Below are 22,877 nucleotides of genomic sequence, written 5' to 3' on the forward strand. Positions count from 1 at the left end.
CACCTCACTCTTCACCTGCCACAAACCCTACATGATACCTAAAATTGAGCAGTGTGGTGAAGGAAGGGCAAAAATAAGCCATTTTCCAGGGGCCCAGAGCCCAGCCAGTCAGGGAGGGCTTCCTGGAGGAGTAGGGGCTAGGGCTTAGTCTTAACGGATATGTGGCATTAGGAAAGGGAGGACACTCCTTTATATAGTCAATTATTTTTCCATAATTAAGATTAAAGATTTTATTTATTTATTTGACAGAGAGAGAGCACAAACAGATGAAGTAGCAGAGGGAGAGGGAGTAGCAGGCTCCCCGCTGAGAAGGGAGCCTGATGTGGGGTTTGATCCCAGATCAGGGATCATGACCTGAGCTGAAGGCAGGCACTTAACCAACTGAGCCACCCAGGCACCCCATATTCAGTCAATTATTAGCAAATATTTATTGAGCACCTACTGTATGCCAGGTACTAATCTAGGCCATGAGGGTGCAGCAGTGAATAAGACAAACTCTCTGGCTGCATAGAGCAGGCGATCTTTTACAGAGGGAGACAGGAAAATGAATATGTAAGTATAATGTATAGTACGCACATGGTAATGAGCACTGTAAAGAAACAAAACAAAGCAGGATAAAGGGACAGTTAAGGGGCACCTGGGTGGCTCAGTTGGTTAAGCACCTAACTCTTGGTTTGGGCTCAGGTCATGATCTCAGGGTCATGAAATTGAAACCTCTGTCAGGCTCCACACTCAGTGTGGAGTCTGAGATTCTTTCTTTACTTTTGCCCCTCCCCCTGCTTCTGCCCTAAACAAACAAACAAACAAACAAACAAACAACTCTTTAAAAAGGAGAGGGACAGGGGATCCCTGGGTGGCTCAGCGGTTTGGTGCCTGCCTTCGGCCCGGGACATGATCCTGGAGACCCGGGATCGAGTCCCACATCAGGCTCCCTGCATGGAGCCTGCTTCTCCCTCTGCCTGTGACTCTGCCTCTCTCTCTGTCTCTCATTTTAAATGAGAATAAAAATAAAAAGGAGAGGGACAGTCTACAGCCATACCACCCTGAATGCCCCCTCTCCTGTGATCTCAGAAAAAGGGGAGGGAGAGAGTTCAAAGGAGATTGGGAGGTGGTAGGTGAAGGCCTTTTAGAGAAAGTGGCATTCTGAGAAGAGGTCTGAATGACATGAGGGAACAGCCTTGCATCAAAGACAGAAAAGCAAGTGCAAAGACACCGAGGTGGGATCCTGGTCCATATGTGTGTGAGACTTCAGGGAGGCCAGCGTGGCTGCAGTAGAATGACTTGGAGAGTGGCAGGAAGATGTGTGCTGGGGGACAGGGTTGGGCTGGGGCAGAGAACAGATTCTCTGGGGCCTGGTGGGGTTTTATTCTAAGTGTGATGGAAGCTGTGTCAGTTTGGATCCTCCGAGAAGCGAATGGCAAGAAAGCATTAAACATGGAGAGTTATGGGGGTGATGTCTGTGAAGGATAGAGAGGAGAAAGATGGGGAGAAGGTGGTGAGGACCTTCAGACTGTGCTTCGGGTCCGAGCACTGTGGGAGTTGGGAGGGTTAACCCAAGAAAGTATAATGTTGGAGGGGAAGTGCCTTCCCTAAGCTGGGGTTTAGACCTCATTGGAGAAGGTGTGGTTGAAGTCCACTGCAGGGCAAGGAACTTTGCTGGGTTGCCTGGACTGGAGCTGGTCACAGTCACTGGGCAAGCAGCAAGCAACTCTTAGAGGCCCAAGGGAGCTGAGGCTGGTGAGCAGGTGGGATTGGGGTACCTTTGCAGATGTAAGGCTTGGAGGACGTGGTATCTGCATTAGAAGGGTTGCAAGAAGAGAGCTCCCAGGCCTCAGAGTTGCAAGTTGCTGATAGACTGTGAACACTGAGCTCATGGCTGTGACAGATCAGCACCAGACGTCCTCATACACTGCTGAACACACACGCACGTGCGTGCGCGCGCACACACACACACACACACACACACACACCATATTTGCATCCACTATGAACATTCCAGAACCAGAAAGAGAAGACACCTTTCCTCCTTAAATGTCCCCCCCACCAGGTCCCCCTACTGGAAAAGCTTGGCATCTCACTGTAAAAGAGGCAATGCTCAGAGTCCAGTTTATTATGATAGAACAGATACTGAAGGGTGAGCCTTGAACAGAGAAGCAAGAAATGCCAGCTAGTGCAAGATCTTTGTGAAAGTCTTGGCCAGGCCACTGGGGAGCCCCAGAGCAAAAAATGCCCAGTAGAGGAGTCCCGTGTTGCCCAAAATGTACTCATCCCTAATAACCCCACTGTGCTCAGTCCTTAGCAGGGAGCAGTCCAGGGGGACTGTGGCCTTAGCATGAGCACTGCAGCAGATCTGAAAGAAGAGTGGCCAGAACTGTCATACCGCTACTCTCCTTACAGCAGGTTCTCTCAAAGAGAGATCTGAGCAGCCATCTCTATGGGCACCTTAGATGCCAGTGGAGGGATTTAGCAGGGCCGTCAGGACAACAATGTTCATTCAATCAATAAATATTTGCATCCACTATGAACCAGGCTCGGGAGATAGAGTGAATGGGACCTCATTCAAGTGTCATCAGTTCCAATCCTGTGAATCTGAAATTCTGGGATGGGGAGACAGACATTAATCAGATGGTCACCCTAATAAATTATAGTACAAATGAGTGCTAAGAAGGGGGAGTACATGGTTGAACTGACCAACAGAGTGAAACTGATCTAATCTAGAGAAGTTGGAGAGGGCTGCCCTGAGGAACTGTCTTCAGCCTTGAGATATGAAAGGTGACTGAGTATAAACTAGGTAAAAGGAATGGTGGAACAGCATTATAGGCAGAGAACAGCATGTGCAAAGCCCCTGGTAGTGAGGACCATGGCATGATAGAGGAAATAATGAAGCCAGTTGGGCTATCACACAGAAGAGAAGGAAGATCTGAACTAGGGCAGGTGGGGAAGTAAGAGACTCACACAGGGCTGTGTGGGCTCTGCTGCCCTTACTGAAGAGACAAGTCTGGGGGAAAGCAGGGAAAGATGGATCTGAGGGAGTATGTTAGGGCCAGTTTATGAGGAGTAGTGAACATCCACTTGATTTTTTAAAAGATTTTATTTATTTATTCATGAGAGACACACACAGAGAGAGAGAGAGAGAGAGAGAGAGGCAGAGACACAGGCAGAGGGAGAAGCAGAGAAGCAGGCTCCATGCAGGGAGCCCTGTGTGGGACTCAATCCTGGGACCCCAGGATCACATCCTGGGCCAAAGGCAGGTGCCAAACCGCTGAGCCACCAGGGATCCCCCATCTGATTTTTTTCCCCCCATTTGATTTTTATCTGTAAAGCAACTGCCTTGGTCCTGGGATCTACCTGGATCGAGGGATCCATTTATTAGTCACTGCTTTAGTATGAGAGATCAGATAGGAGCCGTAACCAATAGGTCTCCCAGCCAGTTGGGCAGGAACACTATGGACAGCCAGTTGAAGGTAATTGGGGTAAAAGCTACAGAAATGTTCAGTAGTACATTTGGACCCCATTGTTCTGACCCAAACTAGCAGCAGAAGCACTTTGAGAATAGTTGAAGATGTTGGAAGATGCAGCCAGTAATATTTGTTTATATTAATAAATTACTAGGGAATCATATTGTGAATAATAAGGAAAATTGTCAAAACTGGAGAAGGGAAAAATCAGGTGTTATACTAGTCAGTTTTTTTCTCCTACAATAATGCTGCATAACAAACAACCCCAAAACTTGGTGGCTTACAACTTTGAGCATTTATTTCTACTTTCAGGGGCCTGTGGGTTGGCTGAGGCTCTGCTGGGATTAGCTACGTTTAGTTCTGGGCTTCGGGTTAGTATCTTGTTTTTTTAGGGTTGTCTTTTAGGTTTCTAGACCCAATTATACTAAACAATTCTCCACACCAGTTAGGTATATGAAAATTCAACTCCATTCTGACACTCAATTCAGAAATAGCATCAGCTTCTATTGGTTAAGGGTTCAGTCCTACGAGAAGCCCCATCCCCTAGTTTTAGACACCAGTCCCCAGCCCAGGTTACCTGTACTTCTGACTGACTGGCTAGAAATCAGAGGATCCCACAACCCCCTCCTTGGGTTTGATTAATTTGCTAGCATGGCTCACAGAACTCAGGAAATCCGTTTACTCACTGGATTACCAGTTTCTTTCTTTTTTTTTTTTTTTTATTTATTTATGATAGTCACACACACACAGAGAGAGAGGCAGAGACACAGGCAGAGGGAGAAGCAGGCTCCATGCACCGGGAGCCCGACGTGGGATTCGATCCCGGGTCTCCAGGATCGCGCCCTGGGCCAAAGGCAGGCGCCAAACCGCTGTGCCACCCAGGGATCCCTGATTACCAGTTTCTTATAAAAGGACAGAACTCAGGAACAGCCAGATGGAAGAGATGCAGAGGGCAAGTCATGGAGAAAGGCACGGAGCTGTCAGGTGCTGTCCAGGCACTGCTCCCCCTGCCCCCATCTCTATGAGTTCATCAACCCAGCAGCTCTCCGAAAAATCTGTCCTTTGGGGATTTTATGGAGGCTTCCTTACATTGCCAAGATTGATCCAATCATTGACCATTGGGGGATGATTCAACCTCCAGCTCCTCCTGCTTCCTGGAGGTCGGGTGGGGGTGACAGACTAAAAGTCCAACCCTCTAATCACATGGTTTGTTCTCTGGGCAATCCTTAGCTGGCATCGAAAAGTCGCCTTGCTAACATAAGAAGAGACACCTTCCTTGCTCTCATCACTTAGGGAATTTCAAGGGTTTTAGGAGCTCTGTGCCAGAAACTGGATTAAGATTAAATATATATATTTCTTATTATAAATCACACTATCATGGGCTGCCTCAACAAAATACCACAGGCTGAGTGGCTCAAACAACAGATATGTATTTTCTCGTGGTTTTGGAGGCTAGAAGTCCAAGATTAAGGTGTTGGCAGGATTGGTTTCTTCTGATGTCTCTGACTTTGACTTGCAAATAGGCATCTTCTTGCTATGTCCTCACTTGTACTTTCGCTTGTGCATGTGCATCCTCGGTGTCTCTTTGTCCAGATTTCCTCTGCTTATAAATACGCTAGTCAGATTGGGCTAAGGCCTTTCCTAAGGACCTCATTTTATTTTATTTATTATTTTTTAAAAAAGATTTATTTATTTATTCATGAGAGACACAGACTGAGAGAGAGAGGCAGAGACATAGGCAGAGGGAGAAGTAGGCTCCTGGCAGGGAGCCCGATTCAGTACTCGATCCCGGATACCAGGATCACGACATGAGCCAAAGGCAGGCACCCAACCAGGCATCCCTAAGGACCTCATTTTAACTTCATCACCTCTTTCAAGACCCTATCTCCAAATACCTCCACATTTTGAGGTACTGGAAGTTAGAACTTCAACGGATGAATTTGCAGGAGATACTACTCAGCCTTGTAACAGTTTAGTTCAAAATTATTCCACATGTCTCCTTGTTCTGGGAGCAGCGGGCACCTAGGGCATTTTCTTCTCTTGGCAGAAGTCAGAGACTGCCGAGGGGGCAGGGGGATGGTTAGCCACATGTGATGCTCTTAAAGCCCAGGCTCAGAACTAGCACACACAGAATCAGTACCATATTCCACCAGTCAAAGCAAGTCCTATGGTGTTTCAGTTACTTCTGCTACATTACAAATGACCCCAAAACTTAGTGGCATAAAGCAGCCATTTTATTACGCTCGCCAGTTCTATAGATCAGGAATTCAGGCAGGGCACAATCGTTACTGTTTGCCTCTGTTCTAGAATGTTTGAGGTCTCAGCTGGAAACACTCAAAAGGCAGTGGCCAGAATCTTCTGGAGGTGTTTTCACTCTGGTGGTTGTCAGCTGGCTGAGCTGGACAGCTCAGTTGGAGCTGTCAACTGGACATCCTTCTTTTGTGGCATCCCCAGGTGATCTCTCTGTGTGGGCTCGTTTGCATGGTGGGTTCCAAGAGTGAGAATTCCAAGAGAAGAAGAAGGTGTACTGCATTTTTATGATCTAGCCTCAGAAGACACATAGTATCATTTCTGCTGAATCCTGTTGGTCAAGGCACTCACAAAGTTCCACCTACATTCAAGAGGGAGAGACTTCCCTACTTGATGGTCACAATGTAAGGTGTAAGATGTGTGTGAGATATTGTTGTAGTCATCTTTGGAAAATATAGTCTGTCCCACAGTCAAGCCCAACATCAGTGAGAAATATCCTCCATCAGAGTACACATGATGAGCGTGAGGTGGAGGGCAAGGCAGCATTGTGAGCAAATACTACATTCTATCACTGATGGGTGTAGAAATCACCAACATAAAATTATGCTGATAGAAACTAAAATTGACCACATTAAATTGGTTATTGACTAAAATTCAAACAGACAATTTTGACATTTATTTTTTATTTTCTTTAAATTTTATTTATTCATGAGAGACACACACACATACATAGAGGCAGAGCCACAGGCAGAGGGAGAAGCAGACTCCATGCAGGAGCCTGACGTGGGACTCGATCCCAGGTCTCCAGGATCAGGCCAAGGGCCGAAGGCGGCACTATACCGCTGAGCCACCCAGGCTGCCCCAATTTTGACATTTAGATAATCAAATTTGACCTTAAGGATTGGACCAAATGGAAATAATGGACAATAGTAGACAATGCACAGTGGCAGAAAACCAGTGAAATGAGATGTGGATAAACATGACTGGGGGAAGAATCACATCTTCGTGGTGGCATTCACTCCACGACGCCAAGTTGATTGCAATGAAAAATAATTTTGTAAAATTAAGTTTATAATAGCAAACATTAGAAAGAATTTAACTTTGGTCATAAAATAACTGATTGAGCTATAAAACTGACTTCATGTAGTTTGCTCAAGAAAGTGCTTTCTTGGGGATCCCTGGGTGGCTCAGTGGTTAAGTGCCTGCCTTTGGCCTAGGGCATGATTCTGGAGTCCTGGGATCAAGTCCCACGTCAGGCTCCCTGCATGGAGCCTGCCTCTCTCTCTCTGCCTGTGTCTCTGCCTCTCTCTGTTTCTCTGTCTCTCTCATGAATAAATAAATAAAATCTTAAAAAAAAAAAAGAAAGCGCTTTCTTAAAAAAGATAAAGCCCTTTATTGATATATTAGAATTAGTGTAACTCTGGGGCACCTGGCCCAGTCCGTGGAGCATGTGACTCCTGATCTCAGAGTTGTAAGTTCGAGCTCCACATTAGGTGTAGAGATTACTTAAAAATAAAATACATATTTTTTAGAATTATTTATTTAGAGACAGAGAGAGCATGAGTGTGGGGAGGAGCAGAGGAAGAGAGACTCCCAACCAGACTCTCTGCTGGGCATGGAGCCTGAAACGAAGCTCCATCTCAATCCTGAAATCATGACCTGAGCTGGAATCAAGAGTTGGATGCTCAACCAACTGAGCCACCTAGGTACCCCTGAAAATAAAATCTTAAAAAAAAAATCAGTAATTCTGATAAAAATATTTGGATCCAAAACTCACAGTCAAAATAGCCTTGGAAACAAAACAAAACAAAACAAAACAAAACAAAACAAAACAAAACAAAACAAAATAGCCTTGGGAGGGATCCCTGGGTAGCGCAGCGGTTTGGCGCCTGCCTTTGGCCCAGGGCGTGATCCTGGAGACCCGGGATCGAATCCCACATCGGGCTCCCTGCATGGAGCCTGCTTCTCCCTCTGCCTATGTCTCTGCCTCTCTCTCTTTCTCTCTCTGTGACTAGCATAAATAAATAAAAATTTTTAAAAAATTAAAAAAAAACCAAAATAGCCTTGGGATAAACACATTCATGAGGTGAAAACATTTGGGTCAAAACGTCCTATAATAGTAAAATTCTCTGTAAAAAATAAAAAATAAAAAAACAACTAACCCCAATAACCTAACAAATCATTATGAAAATGATAAATGGGGTTGCCTGGGGGGCTCAGTGGTTGAGCATCTGCCTTTGGCATAGGTCGTGATCCCGGGATCTTGGCATCGAGTCCCACATCGGGCTCCCTGCCCAGAGCCTACTTCTTCCTCTGCCTCTGCCTCTCTCTCTGAGTCTCTCATGAATAAATAAATAAAATCTTAAAAAAATAAAAAAGAAAGAGAACAAAATAGAAAGTGTTGCAAAACTCACAACCAGGAAAATCACAGAAAAGAAAATAAGTGGCCTCCAAAGTTCTTATGGAAAATTTCAAACATGCAGAAAAGACTAATCTTTTTTTTTTTTTTTTTCATTTATTTATGATAGTCACACAGAGAGAGAGAGAGAGTCTGAGACACAGGCAGAGGGAGAAGCAGGCTCCATGCACCGGGAGCCTGACGTGGGATTCGATCCCGGGTCTCCAGGATCGGGCCCTGGGCCAAAGGCAGGCGCTATACCGCTGCACCACCCAGGGATCCCAGGCACCACCTTTTTTTATGCATTTGTGGCTAAATCATGTAGGAAACAGTTACAACCTCAAAATACAAGAATGCTTCTTTTATATTTTTCCTTGTAGTTACCTTTATCAGAGATCTTTAATTCTTTGCATGTCTTCAAATTTCACTGATTTCTGTCTACTCGTTTCCTAATTATTTCCCTCCTTCTGCTTGCTTTGAGTTTACTTTGCTGTTTTTTTTTTGTTTTTTTTTTTTTGTTTTTTTTTTTTTACTTTGCTCTTCTTTTTCTAGTTTCTTGAGGTGGGAGTTTAGATTATTGAATTGAGACTTTTTCTCTTTCCTGATGTGTGCAGTTATCGTACACATTTTCCTCTCAGGACTGCTCTCACTGTGTCCTGCACATTTTGATATGTTGTGTTTTCATCTCATTTAACTAAATATGCATTTTTTTACTTCCCTAGGGTCTTCCTCTTTGACCAATGAATTATTTAGAAATGTGTCATTTAGGGGCGCTTGGGTGGCTTAGTTGGTTAAGCATCTGCCTTTGGCTCAAGTCATGATCCTAGGGGTCATAGGATTAAGCCCTGCATTGGACTCCCTGATTGTGGGGAGTCTGCTTCTCCCTCTCCTTCTGCTGCTTCCCCTTCTCAAATAAATAAATAAACCCTTAAAAAAAAAAAAAGAAAATGTGTCGTTAGTTTCCAAGCATTTGGAGATTTTCATATTATCTTTCTGTTGCTGATTTCTAGTTTGATTCCATCGAGAACACACTGTGTGATTTCAATTCTTTTAAATTTGTTGAGGTATGGGGCAGCCCTGGTGGCGCAGCGGTTTGGTGCCCCCTGCAGCCTGGGTGCCTGCAGAGGGAGCCTGCTTCTCCCTCTCCCTGTGTCTCTGCCTCTCTCTCTGTGTGTCTATGAATAAATTAATAAAATCTTTAAAAAAATTTTTGTTGAGGTATGTTTCATAGACCAGAGCATGGTCTGTGTTGGGTTGTATCCAGTGGGCACTTGGAAGGATTGTGTATTCTGCTGCTGTTGAATGCAGCATTCTAAAAATGTCCATTGCATTCTATTGTTTGATGGTGCTATTGAGTTCTTCTGTATTATTGGTGATTTTCTGTCTAGTTGTTCCATCAGTTGTTGAGAGGAGTGTATTATTAATTGTGGATTTGTCTGTTTCTCTTCTTAGACCCATCATTTTTTGCTGCTTGTGTGATGTATCTTTTTTATCCCTTCCCCCTCCATCTTCTGCTATATTTGAAATGAGCTTCTTATAGGCAGTACATAGCTGGTTTTTAAAATTCACTCCGCCAGTATCTTTTTATTTTTATTTTTTAAGTAAGCTCTACCCTCAACATGGGGCTTGAACTCCTAACCCGGTATCAAGAGTCGCATACGCTACAGACTGAGCTAGCCAGGTGCCCCTCTGCCAATATCTTTTTTTTTTTTTTTTTTAAGGTTTTACTTATTTCTTCATGATAGAGCGAGAGAGAGAGGCAGAGACACAGGCAGAGGGAGAAGCAGGCTCCATGCCGGGAGCCCGGCGCAGGACTCAATCCCAGGACTCCAGGATCATGCCCTGGACCCAAGGCAGGTGCTAAACCGCTGAGCCACCCAGGGATCCCCACAATATCTTTTAATTGGTATATTTAGACCATCACACTTAATTACTGCTATGCTAAGACATATCTCCCAATTTTTTTTTTTCCTGTGTGTTTTCTCTGTTATTCATTTCCTTGTTTTCTTTTTCTGGCTTTCTGTGGAAAAATATGAGTTATTTTATAATTCCATTTTATTTTTTTAATTTTTAAAAAGATTTTTATTCATGAGAGACACAGAGAGAGGCAGACACAGGCAGAAGGAGAAGCAGGCTCCTTGTGGGGAGCCCGATGCAGGACTCAATCCCAGGACTCCGGGATCACACCCTGAGCCAAAGGCAGATTCCATTTTATTTTTTACATGGTGTTTTTGAGTGTCTTTTTTGCATAGCTTTTTTATTTATTTAATTTATTTATTTTAAATATTTTATTCATTTATTCATGAGAGAGAGGGAGAGGCAGAGACACAGGCAGAGGGAGAAGCAGGCTCCGTGCAAGGAGCCTGACGTGGGACTCGATTCTGGGACTCCAGGATCATGCCCTGGGCTGAGGGCAGGCACCAAACCCCTGAGCCACCCAGGGATCCCCTTTTTGCATAGCTTTTTAGTGGTATTACATTATGTGCACATACCCTACCACAGTCTACTGGTGCCATCGTTTCCCAATTTGAGTGAAGTATAGAAATATTACCCTCTCTATATTCCTTTACCCACTTTCATTGTTGCCAGGTAGGGGTGGGATTGTGGGCTCCCAGTGTGGCCTCCATCAACATTGTATGAGGAGGAGGAGGCAGGAGAGTGCTCATTACTGGCCAGCAGACATGAAGGTCCTGACTCCCTTGGCCTCATCTCACAACATCCCACGTGGGTAGGGGTGTTGGGGTACCTTGACTCATGTGGATGGATGGGAGTTGCCAAATCCCCCTTTGGCCTTTGTTGATGTGGATAGAGCCATAGTGTTTTTCAGTGGTGTTTGGCTGGAGTAGAGCTCTTACAGTCTAAAAGTTTTCTGTCCTGCTGGGTTGCTCCTTTCCTAATCCTTTGACTAGTGAAAGCAGGCCCTGGGGGCTGTGTTGTCTTTTCTGTGTCCATTGGCTTTTTTGGGTAGTCAGCTTCAGCTTCTTTGGCTCCAAGTCTGGGATCTCTGGGGCAAAAGGAAAACCCATGGAACTTGCCATCATGTCATTCCTGGGGTTCTGAGGTCCCTGGCTGGTTTGCCTTGTCTTCACCTTCCAGAGTTATCTTGCACTTGTTTTATATAGTGCCCAGGGTTTTTAGTTTAATTAGCAGGAGAAAAAGGGAAAAGTAGATCTGTTCTGTCTTCCTGGAAGAGTGAGTATAGAAGCAGGGTCACTTGTCCCAAGGAGTTCCCCCCCCGTCTGCATCTTACTGATTACATTCCCATGTAGTTTTTATTGTACCCCTGCACCCCCTGCATTTTCCATCTATAGTGGTTACATTTAGAGGCTTTGGTCACATTTAGATCTGACTTTTTGACAATAATATTTCATGGGTGTGCTGTGTTCCTTGGCCAGGAGGTACATGATGCTTACTTAGCATCTTCATTTGCCATTTGCAGCCTTCGTTGGTCATTGTGTGGATTCATTAACTTATCAGGGACACAGATGGCCTTTAAATTATTAAAAAATGCCAACCTCAATTAGACTTTTGCAAATGAAATTTTAAAGTATGGGATACTATTTTTTCATCAACCAGATTGACAAAGATAAAAGAGTGTTAACATGGATGTTGGCAAGGGTGCAGGAGACATGCAGTTCCACAGGATGACAGCTTTGGCTGTCTCCATCAAAACAACAAATACATACATTCTTTTGCCTGGTGATTCTACTTCTGTGAATGTCCCGTGGGTATACATTTACGTGTGCAAAATGATGGATACACCAGGTTGTTGACTGCAGTATGGTCTGGATTAGCAGAAGTTGAGAACTATGAAATTGTTCCTCCCTTAAGGATGGTTCCCAGCTGGTGTGCTTAGTTTCACCAGTGGTGGCAGATGTGTTGTTGCCCCAGCCATGTGTCTTCAGCCCACCCTTGGAAGTCATGTGCAACTTTGGCAGATAGTTATCATTCAAGAGAACAGTCACCTGTGTCTTTTTGGCCATAGGTTTATGCTTAGCCCAAGAATGGGTTTGGCAGGAAGTGCCAAATGCTGAGGAGAAGCCCTCAGCCAAAGAGGGACAGGGGTTGGTGGAGAAATACCTCAAAGTTCTTTTCCCTAGAATATACCACAGGTCTATCAAAGGATCCCCTGGGAAGGACCCCATTGTCTGAAGTGGCAATTTACTTATCATTGCACCCTGTCTTGGCTTCCTGTCCTTTCCAGCCTCACTGTCCTGGCTGTTCTGGGATCACCACTTACACCTGAATCCTTCCTTTTAGACTTTGCTTTCAGAGGATATGCATACTAAGACACAGAGCTTGGGGCAGTTGGAGCCTCAAGACTAGTCCCCTCAGGGGTCTGTGGAGCAGTGGTAGCAGGTGTGGGAGTGGTCTGACAGCATAGCGTATTAATACTTACATTTATGGTGCCGGATGCCATTTTTAAGCACTTTACAAACATAAAACCTGCATTAAATCTGCATAAACACCTATTACTATCATCTCCATTTTATAGGTGAAGAAACTCTGGCACAGAGAGGTCGAGACACTTGTTCAAGGGCACCCAGCTATCCCAGAAAGTATGGTTTCAGAGCCCTGCTCCTAACCACTACACAGCTGTCCCTCTGCTGGCCCTCATTGCTTCACCGGGATGAGCTGAACATGGCCAAGGTTGGGTTCTTCCTTGACATCTACTGCAGGGGTCAACCACAGAGCAGAGCATGAGGCCACCAATCTTCCAGGATGAGCCTCCACAAAGTCTGCGAAGCCACGGGAGGAATTTGTTTTCCAGGTGCCCAAGGAGCTTGGCATGAAGCCCAGGTGAGATTGATGTTCCTAAAAGGGATGGTCAACCAGCTGCGGAGTATTGTCCCACCACAAAAATTGTTTGCAAACAAGGGCTTTATTGTTCTTTTCATTTATTCCTGTTATTTTTACAAGGTCATAGGACAGGGAACAGTTTTTTGTTGTTGTTGTTTCGTTTTTCAGGGGGTAAGGGACACTGTTTTTTACATCAGTGCAATTTGAGCCAAGCCTTCCTCACTTGGGGACTGGTCATTTCCCCACTCAGCAACAAATTTACAAACTATCTTGTTGGCTAACCACTAGGGTGTTTATATTCCTTTTTATGTAACTACTCTATATCCAAAGTAGGGCTCAAATTCACAACCCCAAGATCAAGAGTCCCATGCTCTACTGAATGAGCCAGCCAGACACCCCTTGGTATCTCAGTGTTTTAAGAGCACCCAGTTGTCAGTTGAGCACGCAACTCTTGATCTCAGGGTCAGGAGTTCAAACACTGCACTGGGTGTGGAGCTTACTTAAAAAAAGGACTTCCTCAAATTTTAAGATCAACAAATATGATCTCAATAAATTTGTCTTATCTGATTTTTAAATAAATGTTCATGTTAGAATTCTGGTCATATGAAGTATTAATTCCCTTCTAAATTATTTAAACCACCCCATTGCAGTAGGTTCACACATGAATCATTAGCTTGAATAATTTCATGTAAAAGACCTTGTGAATTCTTATGAAATTTAAGTGGTCTTACTACAAAGTCTGTCCCTTTCTTTCCTTCTTGTTCTTTCTCTCCTTCCTTTCCCCTCTTCCTGTGTGCTATTTGGCCTTGCCCAGGTTTAATAAGTTATAATTTTCTAAAAAAAGAAAAGAAGGAGAAGGAGAAGGAGAGAAGAGAAGAAGGAGAAGAAGGAGAAGGAGAAGAAAGAAGAAGAAGAAAGAAGAAAGAAGAAAGAAGAAAGAAGAAGAAGAAGAAGAAGAAGAAGAAGAAAGGACTCGAAAGCTTTATATCATTTCCTGTATTCTGGAACTTAATTTAGAATACCTGAAATGAAAAAGTTCATTTGGATTTGAAATCCACTTGAATACATTATATTTGTCAATTAAATAAAGGGAAGAACTGTTGGAACATTTAAATATAATTTCAATTGTAAGCTTTGGGATGGTTAAAATTTTTATCACCTACTTGTGACTATGAAGTCTCTTGTTGATGCTGACCACCAAAATTTGAAGAAGTCATCATTAATAAGCCTTGATGGGGGATAAGCTTACTATATAAAAGCTTATATAAAATATGCATTGTTTCAAAGTTAATACTTCATTATGAAGTATGTTGTATTTCATTTTTCTCATCGTAAAAATAGTATATTGAAATGGAATGGATTTTCCCCTAGTACTCATGTAGGCAGTCTGAAAGCCCTTCCAAAAACTTTCCTTCAGTGTGCAATTCCAATATTTTATGCATGTGCATGTGTTAAGGTTGGAAATCACTGAGTTAAGATTCTGGTTAGAATACTACACAGCTAGAAAAAATAATGAAGCTGCCATGAGTGTTGATAACTGTTGAAGGTACCCGATGGTACACAGAGATTCATGTATGAGTAGGAAAAGTTCTAGAAGATACATTATTTAGGGGGAAAAGGCAAGGCAGAGTGGTGGTTACCATTTGTTTAAGAAAAGGCAGGGGGAGGCCACGAGGATCAAAATATACTTATATCTATGTATTTGCCCCGTATGTGAAAAGATGTTTCCAGAAGGATCAAAAATCTGAAGAGTGGCTCAAGTGGCTAAGGTTAAAGGGCAAGGGCAAGGGCAGCATCGCGGGGCTCGGGTGGAGGGAAAGGCTGGAGACTTTGGTGTTGAACTAAGCAGAATGATGACCCTAGTCCCAGGAGAGCAGAGGCAAGCTCTGAATCCACTACCCAAGGATTGGAAGTGTGGAGGTCCCTCTCGTGAGCCGGGCCACACACCAAAGACTGGCCCGCGGGAGAGGCCAGCGACAGTGGCGTCGCTTCAGGTTCCCCCCTCCAGCCACCAGGGGGCAGTCAAGCCCGCTCCTAAAGGCGGGCAGGGCCGAGCGTCCGAGGCAGCCTCCCGCCTCCAGCTCCGCCCCTGACCCGAGTGCCCGCCTCTGAAATCCTCGCTCGCTTCCCCAGACCCCTCCCAGTCTTCTGGCTGCTCCAAGTGGGAGTCTGTGGGGAGCCCCTCCTTCCACCTCCGGGGGAACCAGCCCGATGGTGCGGTCATTGCTGCCGTGCCTCCCCATCCAGCCCTCCCCCAAGCTCTGTTGGGTTATTTCATTCAATCTTGACCACAATCGCGTGAGATGGGCACTGCCATCAATCCCATTTATAGGGGAAAGTTGGAGCTTAGAGAGGATAGGTAACTTGCCCAGTCACATGCCCAGGAATGGTGACCCACAAGAGACACCTGGCCTGCCCACCCTGAGAACCAGAGCCTTAACCAAACCATGATTTCTTCACTGGTCTTCAGGTTTCCACTTTGCTTCCCTCCAGAACTTTCTCCACACAGGGTGTTTTGTTTTGAGGGCTCTAAGGGGGCATAAAACTCCCTGACTTACAACTTTCCTTTGGCTCTCAGTGCTCTCAGGATCAAGTTCAGTCCCCTCACCCCACCTCTCTGACATTGTCTTGACCCAGGAGACCCTTCTCAACTCCACACACCAACTTTCCTTCTGTCTGAGGAAAATTCTTACTCATCCTGTGCACTTGCTTCTTGACCAGAACCACTCTTCTTGCCTCCCCCATTCTTTTAGCTGACTCCTATGTTCTTCTGGCCATAGCTCTCATTGTCACTTCTCAGGAGCCTAGACAAGCTCAGGTCCCATATTAAATACTGTTGGGCACTTAACTATGAGCCTCTTGAGCTGCACTGGCCTCAGACATGTACTTTACTTTTGTAATTATAATGGTGACACCATTCCAAAAACTCCAATCACCCTTGATTCCTTTTTTTTTTTTTTTTTTTAAGATTGTATTTATTTATTCATGAGAGATACAGAGGCAGAGACATAGGCAGAGGGAGAGGCAGGCTCCTCGCAGGGAGCCCAATGTGGGACTCAATCCTCAGACCCCAGAATCACACCCTGAGCCGAAGGCAGATGCTCAACCATTGAGCCACCCAGGAGTCCCTCCTCTTTCTTGAACTATCTCTAATCCATCAGTAAATCTTGCGGGATCTACTTTTAAAATGTTACCTCAACTCTGGAGGCCTCTGGGTGGCACAATCAGTTGAGAGGTGACTTTTGGTTTCAACTCAGGTAATGATCTCAGAGTCATTAGACTGAGGCCTGCATCAGGGTCCCCACTTAGTGTGGAGTCTGCTTAAGATTCTTTCTCCTTCTCCCTCTGCCCCTCCTGCTCATGCTCTCTATAATCAATCAATCAATCTTAAAAAAAAAAAAAAAGTCCGACTCCTTCCTATCTCCTTCCCCACTAGGTCCTTCATAAGTCTTGTCCTTCTTCCTTATGGTCATTTAGCTTCTACCTTTGCCCTCCAACAGCCAGACTGTCTCATCCTTATATTTTGTCTGTCTCCCAAGAATGCGAGTTCCATAAAGGAAGGGCTTTGTTCACTGTAGAATCCCCAGTGCCTAGGAGTGTGCCTGGGCAGAGCAGGACTCAGTAAACACTTGCCAAGTGGCTGTTTTTTCTCCTAGAATGTCAGTTCCTGAGGGCAGAGACTGTGTCCATCCATCCATCCTGCTCACACATACCCATTGCTTAGCACACAGCAGGTGTTCAATAAAACCCCCATCAAAGAATAGGTGGAGAAATTCAGGCCCAGGTGGAAGAAGGGACTTGTCCAAGGCCCTCTCCTGAAGGCAGCAGAGCCAGCAGTGATGCGCAGCTCCCCTGCAGCCCTGTTGCCAACCGCACAGCCCCTCCTTCCCCAGCCCAGGGCACACAAGAGCCCAGGCCCTTTGCTCACTGAGTCAACACAGTTTATTACTGAACTGCACTTTCACCTTCACACAGACTATTTCAAAGAGCTGGAACAAGTGTGGGGGGGAGTTGGGGGGGGGGACAGGTGCCCCTTAGGAGCCAGGACCCCCAGCTGGCTTCCCCAGACCAGGGCAGGGGAGGGAGCATCAGGCCGTTCAGTCTCCGGGCACCAGCTCTCCACGTGCACACGCACAGCAAGCCAGCAGCTCCTCACACATAAATACAGACACGCTTAACAAAAATAGTATATCATCTTCACAAGGAATAAAAACTAGTCTCAAATATGTACAGCAGAGAGCCCAGGATGGCCAGGGATAGGCCGGGACCCCCAGGGATGAGACAGGCCATGGGTGGAGTAGAGGAGAGGGAGGCCTGAAGGACTCCTGGCCAGGCCACTCTGACCTTGGCAGCCTGGCACCCCAGGCTGAATGGGAGTGGGGCATATATTTGTTTGGCCAGGTAGGTCTGGCCCCTCTTGCCACCCCCACCTCCACCCTGTGCATCAGGGTCTCCTTCCTGCCCTTCCTGCCTGAGGTAGGGAAGACTCTAGGGCTCCCACAGCTGCTCCCTGTAGCTCCCCTTCACCTCTGGGCCAAGGCCCCCGAATCCCTGGGCTCCATGGGCAAGTAGCTCCAGGCAAAGATGCCACACGCTGATCTTCTTGCAGGAAAGTCAGGCAGCTGAAGCCATCAACAGCTCTGGGGCACCTGCCTTGAGCCCAGTTGGTCCCTTAGTCATGGTCATGGGAGCCAAGGGAGGGGAAGGGGAAAGGAACTGGGGTGGTGCTAAACTGCAAGGGCCACCCCAGCTTTGGCACGGGGTGCTTCCTGCAGCTACAGCCCTCTTCCTCCTGGGTGGGGCTGGCCTCTATCCAGGGGCCTTTGGAGGACATTGGGATTGGGGTCAAGGACTTTGGCCAGGCCAGAGGTGGGGAGGAGGTCCTGGTCCTTGTTTCTTTATCCCAAGCAGCTTGAATCCCTAATTAGTCAGAAGTGGCCCCTAAGTGGCTCTTGAAAGGGATGAAAGGAAGGGGAGCCTAGGTTCTGGAAGGGATAGGAAATGATTAATTTTGAGGCCACAAACATCAAAACGAAGGCAATCTAGTCTCTCCTTCTGGGGAAAAAGGTCAGAAACTTTCCAGCTACCTGGCAGGAAAGCATTCTTGGTGAGGCTAAGGGGTTTTCCACCAATTAGGCAGGGACTCCAGCCCCCAGCCACAAACACCCCCACACCTGCCAGCTTCCATGGGGCAGATTTTGGGGAAACCTTGTGGGTTCTGAGGCCAGAGAACTGAGGTGTGGGGAAGGCGGCTCTCACAGAAGCGTGGTAGATTCTAGAAAACTAATTGCGGGAGACCTGGTCTATGCCCAACCCTGTGATGGGAAGGTGGCCGTAGGCTGCATGTAGTGGTTCTCCTGGTGGCAATGGTGGCTGGACAAAGGGGTGTGGTAGGGGCAGGACAGGGGTGGGAGGGTAAGTGGGTGGTCAGTGTCTGGTCATTTCCGACTGAAGAGCGAGCCCAGCAGAACCACGCCAGCCACAGTCATGCCTGTCAGGAACCAGCGGTTGAAGCGCTCCTGGCCCTTCCGGCTCTCGGCTGCTGCATTGTTCCCGTAGAGTTCCACAAAAGTATCCTGCAGGGATAGAGAAGAGAAAGGATGGTGTTGTTTGAGTTCTATGACAATAATATGGGTGGGTGGGTGGGAGAAGGGGCCACCTGCATGCAATAGTGATTTGAAAAACTATAGCCATCCATGCCCACTCTGGGCCAAGTAAAGGGTTCATGGCTGCCCTCCTTCTTGCCGCCCAGCTGGGGATGACCAATGCACTTTATAGCTGACATAAGGGTGCAAAGCTGGGAAGAGCTTTGTTCAAGGTGAACTGGCTAAAAAGTCATACTGGAGAACCTGCATCAGGAAAGAGATCAGCAGGGGCAGGGAAGTAACAGGAGGCTAGGTGGCTGGAGTGCAGGGCTGGAGAGAAAGGGATGGGGAGACACCATGAGCCACAGCTGGTCCATGAGTGGTCTAGAAGCTGAGGAGGAGGGTGGAGTCTGTGCATAGTGCACACCCACTAGGCCTTAGCTTTCCTGCTGATGCACCAATGCAACTAAGAGAGGGAGGGAGGGAGAGGGGACAGGGCTAAATTCCCAGCGATTCAGGGGAAGGCCAGGTACTATTGGCCCGAGGCTCCTTCTCCCTCTGGAGAAGGGAGGGGAGGCTGGTGGGTAGACACTGAGGGCAGAGTAGAGGGATACCTTCTACATGCCGGCCTAGGATGGGATCTGTGAAGCCCTGTCGCTGTCCCCCACCCCCTGGTGTGTGTGTGTGTGTGTGTATGTGTGTGAGAGAGAGAGAGAGAGAGAGAGAGAGACACACACACACACACTCTGGGCCCAGAAGGAGGTGAGCAACAGCCCTTAGCAGTCAGGAGGGAAGCACATGATATGGGGAAGGTGGGGCTGTGGGTTAAATTACCCACCCCGGGGCGGAGCCAGCGTGTGGGGCACCCTTTAATGAGTAAACTTTGCACCCCATTTGTCCTGTAATCCTCTCAGTGATGCTGCAGTGCAGGCCCTCTCTCCCCATTTACAGACTGGAGCCTCTGGGCCTAGGGAGTATGCGTGTTTAGTGTGAATGGATTACCGATGAATGAACAGAGCCCATGATTTTCCTCTCCACTAAGAGCTCACAGCCTGGGCCCTCATTTCCACCTGGTCCCAACTGGCAATGGTGGCTGCTCCCTCAGACAACACCTGCCATCTCCAGCTGGTTCCAAGTTCCACCAGGCCAGTTTGCTCACTGTGAGTGAGACCTGCCTGGCCTTACTTCTGGTCTTGATAACCTTGCTCAGTCCATGCTCCATATGGAGGATTTTTAAAAACATAGATCAGATCATGGCACTTAAAGTCCTCCAACAGCTTTCCCTTGAACTTAGAACGCTGGTGTCATTTCTGCTCACATCCCTGGTACCTAGCAGAGTGCCATGAGCATTGAACTGCCAAGATGACTCATATACTTCTCAATATTTATTAAGCCATTAAGGAGGTAGCAGTGACACATAAGCTAGAGCCCTTACCAGAATGTTTACCATGTAAAGTGGAAAAAAACACTAGAAAAAGTCCCTCCATTCAGACCATGTCACTCCTTCCCATCTCATCTCAAGGTCTCAGCCTTCACAAGGCTTCCCATTACACCTAGAATAAAGTACCCATTCCTTACCATGGCCAGTGAGGTCTAGTGGGACCTGCCCTCTCCCCACTGCACACTCCCCTCATCACACCGGCCTCCTTGCCTTTCCTTGAACATCTGCTCAAGAGCTTGCTGTTTTCGCTGCCTGGAGCACTTGACCCCAGATCACCACCTGCCTCACTCCCTCCCTCATTTCACTCCTGAATCTGCTCAAATGTCATCTCCCCAGGGAGGCCTGTCTTGGTCACCTCTTCTAAAATGGCACCCATCCTCATCTCTATCTTGCTCTATTTTTCTTCCTAGCACTTTTCATAACCAGATTTGACACTTTGTTTTTGTTTTGTCTCCTGCACTAGGTGTGGCTTGACAAGGACAGAGATCCTGTCTTGTCTCTATATACTCTATCTGGAACAGCGTCTGGCACATGTTGGTGCTCAACAAATACATGAATGGAATAAAGGTACTACAAGTCTACTAAGTGTCAGGCAGTTACCCATTTCACCTTCGTCAGGTATATTTGAGCCCTGTTTCACACTGGATAGAAAAGACCTCTTCTGGGTCACTCAGTTAATAGGTGGCATAGCTAGGATCAGAACCAGGGTTCCTCAGCTCCAAAGAAGTAAAGCTATAGTGGGATACCTTCCTATGTGGGGGGCTGGGATGACCTGTCAGTAGTACTAAAATGGATTCTAAGAGGGATGTGGGGGAGCCTTGGGTCTGGGGAGAGAAGGGCAGAGGTGTGGCATCAGCCAGCCCCCCTTTGGCTTTGTTGCTGCCCAGGCACCACTGGCGTGGATATGCTTCCCCATCTCTCCCCCTTCATCCTAGGTGTTGGCGGATAAGAAAATTCTTACAAGGGGATCCCTGGGTGTCTTAGCGGTTTAGCGCCTGCCTTCGGCCCAGGGCATGATTCTGGGGTCCTGGGATCCAGTTCCATGTAGAGCTCCCTGCATGGGGCCTGCTTCTCCCTCTGCCTGTGTCTCTGCCTCTCTTTCATGAATAAATAAATTTTTTTTTTTAAAAAGAGAAAATTCTTAAAGAGTTATGATTTTTCTGGTCCCAAGCAAAGTAGGCCCAAGTGGAGTCACAAAAAAGATTGATCCAAGGGGTGCCTGGGTGGCTCAGTGGTTGAACATCTGCCTTCAGCTGGGGTTGTGATCCTGGGGTCCTGGGATCAAGTCCGCATTGAGCTGGGAACCTGCTTATCCCTCTGCCTACTACAGTCTCTGACTCTCTCTGTGTTTCTAATGAATAAATAAAGGAAAAAAAAAAAAAAAGATTGATCCATGATGGGGGGAGAGCCCTGGACTGTAGGGAGCATGGGAGAAGTGAGACCAAGGCCAGAAGGATCTAGCTATCCCAAGGGGCCCGATGTCTCACAAGAAACCAGGGACACTGGGGTTGAAGCCAAAGTGGGAGAGGCCTGGCTCCCTCGATGGGAACTTTCCTAAAGTAGAGGGCTGGCAGCCACAGGAAACTTTCCTCTCTGGGGCTGAGTTGGAGTAAACAGGCCCCGTCCCTGCAAGGGCACAAAGCACTCACTGTCCAGGAACAGTCATTCCAGGGTAGAGGGAACATTATCATTTCACTGCTATAGAGAACAAGACTCTGACCTGCCCAGCCCCCCGACTCATGTATTCCTGGCCAGGACAACCTTCATCTCCTTTTCAGGAGCTCTTTCTCCTGAGGAAGGGGGAGGAGGATTTCCAGGGGCTGTGGATTCTGGGGACTGCTTTTGCAGACAGCATGAGCAAAATGGGGTGTGCTATTCCGGGGCGGGTGCTGGGGAGGCAATGGTGTGGGTATATTTAGCTCAAGGTTCACACGACACACTTGGAAACAAACACAGCCATTTTCTCAGTGGGCGGTTGCCCTGGATAAATAAACAGCATTGCAGAGCAGCCTGGTTCTGGAAAAGCAGAGATAAGCCCCAGTGCTCCTCAATGGGTCCCACTAGTTTCAGCTAGAGCTGGCATGGTGGCCATGGCGGTGGGGTGGGGAGGATGGGGAGTGATGGTGGTGGTGAGACATAAGGGTGAGTTGGAAGTAAGTCTCTGATGTCACAGGAGCTTTCTGGAGACCCAGGCCTGAGGCTATCTGCATCCTCAGCTTGGGTGAGAGCAAAGTGGGGGAAGTTTCTCTTTGCAGCTGTGACCACTGACACGGGATCCATGCAGAGGTTTTCAGGGCCACTGGGGACAGGCAATGGCTGGCTAATGACCTCCACGGGAGGGTCATGGACTCTAAGCCAGGCAGACACCACAAGTTAGGAAGGCCAACTCATCTGCCCATTCTATAGTTTTACAAAGCTGGCTTGTGGTAGAGCTTGGACTAGGAATTGGTGTCTTCTGACTTGGCCCCTCAGAGCGGTGAGCCAAGAACCAGGGTCCCCAGGAGAAGCCAAGACTAGGACCACTTTTAAGGTCTTGCCTGTGCCACAGCCCTGGAATGGCCCCACCTGACATACTCCAGAGAGTGTCTCACCCCTGTGTGTCCTCTAACTGGTCACTCTCCCCACATCATTTTCCTGTTAGCCAACTTCTACTCAGCTTATTAGACTCCATGAGTGTCTCTGTTGTGCTTCCAAGGTTTTGGACTCTCATTCACACCATAAATATTTCTTGAGTGCAAACCATGCTCCAAGCCCAGCACTAAAGACAGAGTAGTGAACAAGACAAACAAGATCTGCTTTTATGGAGCTTATGTTCTAGTCTGCACACTCTCAATGGGAGGGCAATCACCTCCAATGGGACAAAGCAAAAAATTCTTGGATAGTGCAGTGGTTTGTGGTTTTCCACAAGGCCATAGCACATAAAGAGATACAGAGTACAGCTGTGG

At 46.9% G+C, this 22,877-nt stretch overlaps 1 protein-coding gene and 1 long non-coding RNA gene across 8 annotated transcripts in view; one reads left to right on the forward strand and one right to left on the reverse strand.

Moving 5' to 3' along the window:
* The first annotated feature begins 5,758 nt into the window (after nucleotides 1-5,758).
* LOC144298155 (uncharacterized) lies at nucleotides 5,759-21,040 on the forward strand. Of its 2 annotated transcripts, XR_013365134.1 has the most exons (4): nucleotides 5,759-5,912; nucleotides 12,602-12,906; nucleotides 20,396-20,499; nucleotides 20,868-21,040. It is a non-coding gene; the product is annotated as an uncharacterized LOC144298155 (long non-coding RNA). The 2 variants fall into 2 exon arrangements; XR_013365135.1 differs by lacking the exons at nucleotides 20,396-20,499; nucleotides 20,868-21,040 and adding an exon at nucleotides 13,721-14,204.
* The window catches only part of BCL2L1 (BCL2 like 1), a 64,203-nt gene continuing 58,151 nt past the window's right edge, over nucleotides 16,826-22,877 (reverse strand). For all 6 annotated transcript variants that reach the window (XM_077872645.1, XM_077872644.1, XM_077872643.1 and 3 more), the window contains one exon: nucleotides 16,826-18,482. In XM_077872645.1, the coding sequence (XP_077728771.1) occupies nucleotides 18,345-18,482 (138 nt within the window). In that variant the 3' untranslated portion in view covers nucleotides 16,826-18,344. The remainder of the gene's footprint in view (nucleotides 18,483-22,877) is intronic.

Source organism: Canis aureus, chromosome 26 (genome assembly GCF_053574225.1).
Source record: "Canis aureus isolate CA01 chromosome 26, VMU_Caureus_v.1.0, whole genome shotgun sequence".
Lineage (NCBI taxonomy): Eukaryota > Metazoa > Chordata > Mammalia > Carnivora > Canidae > Canis > Canis aureus.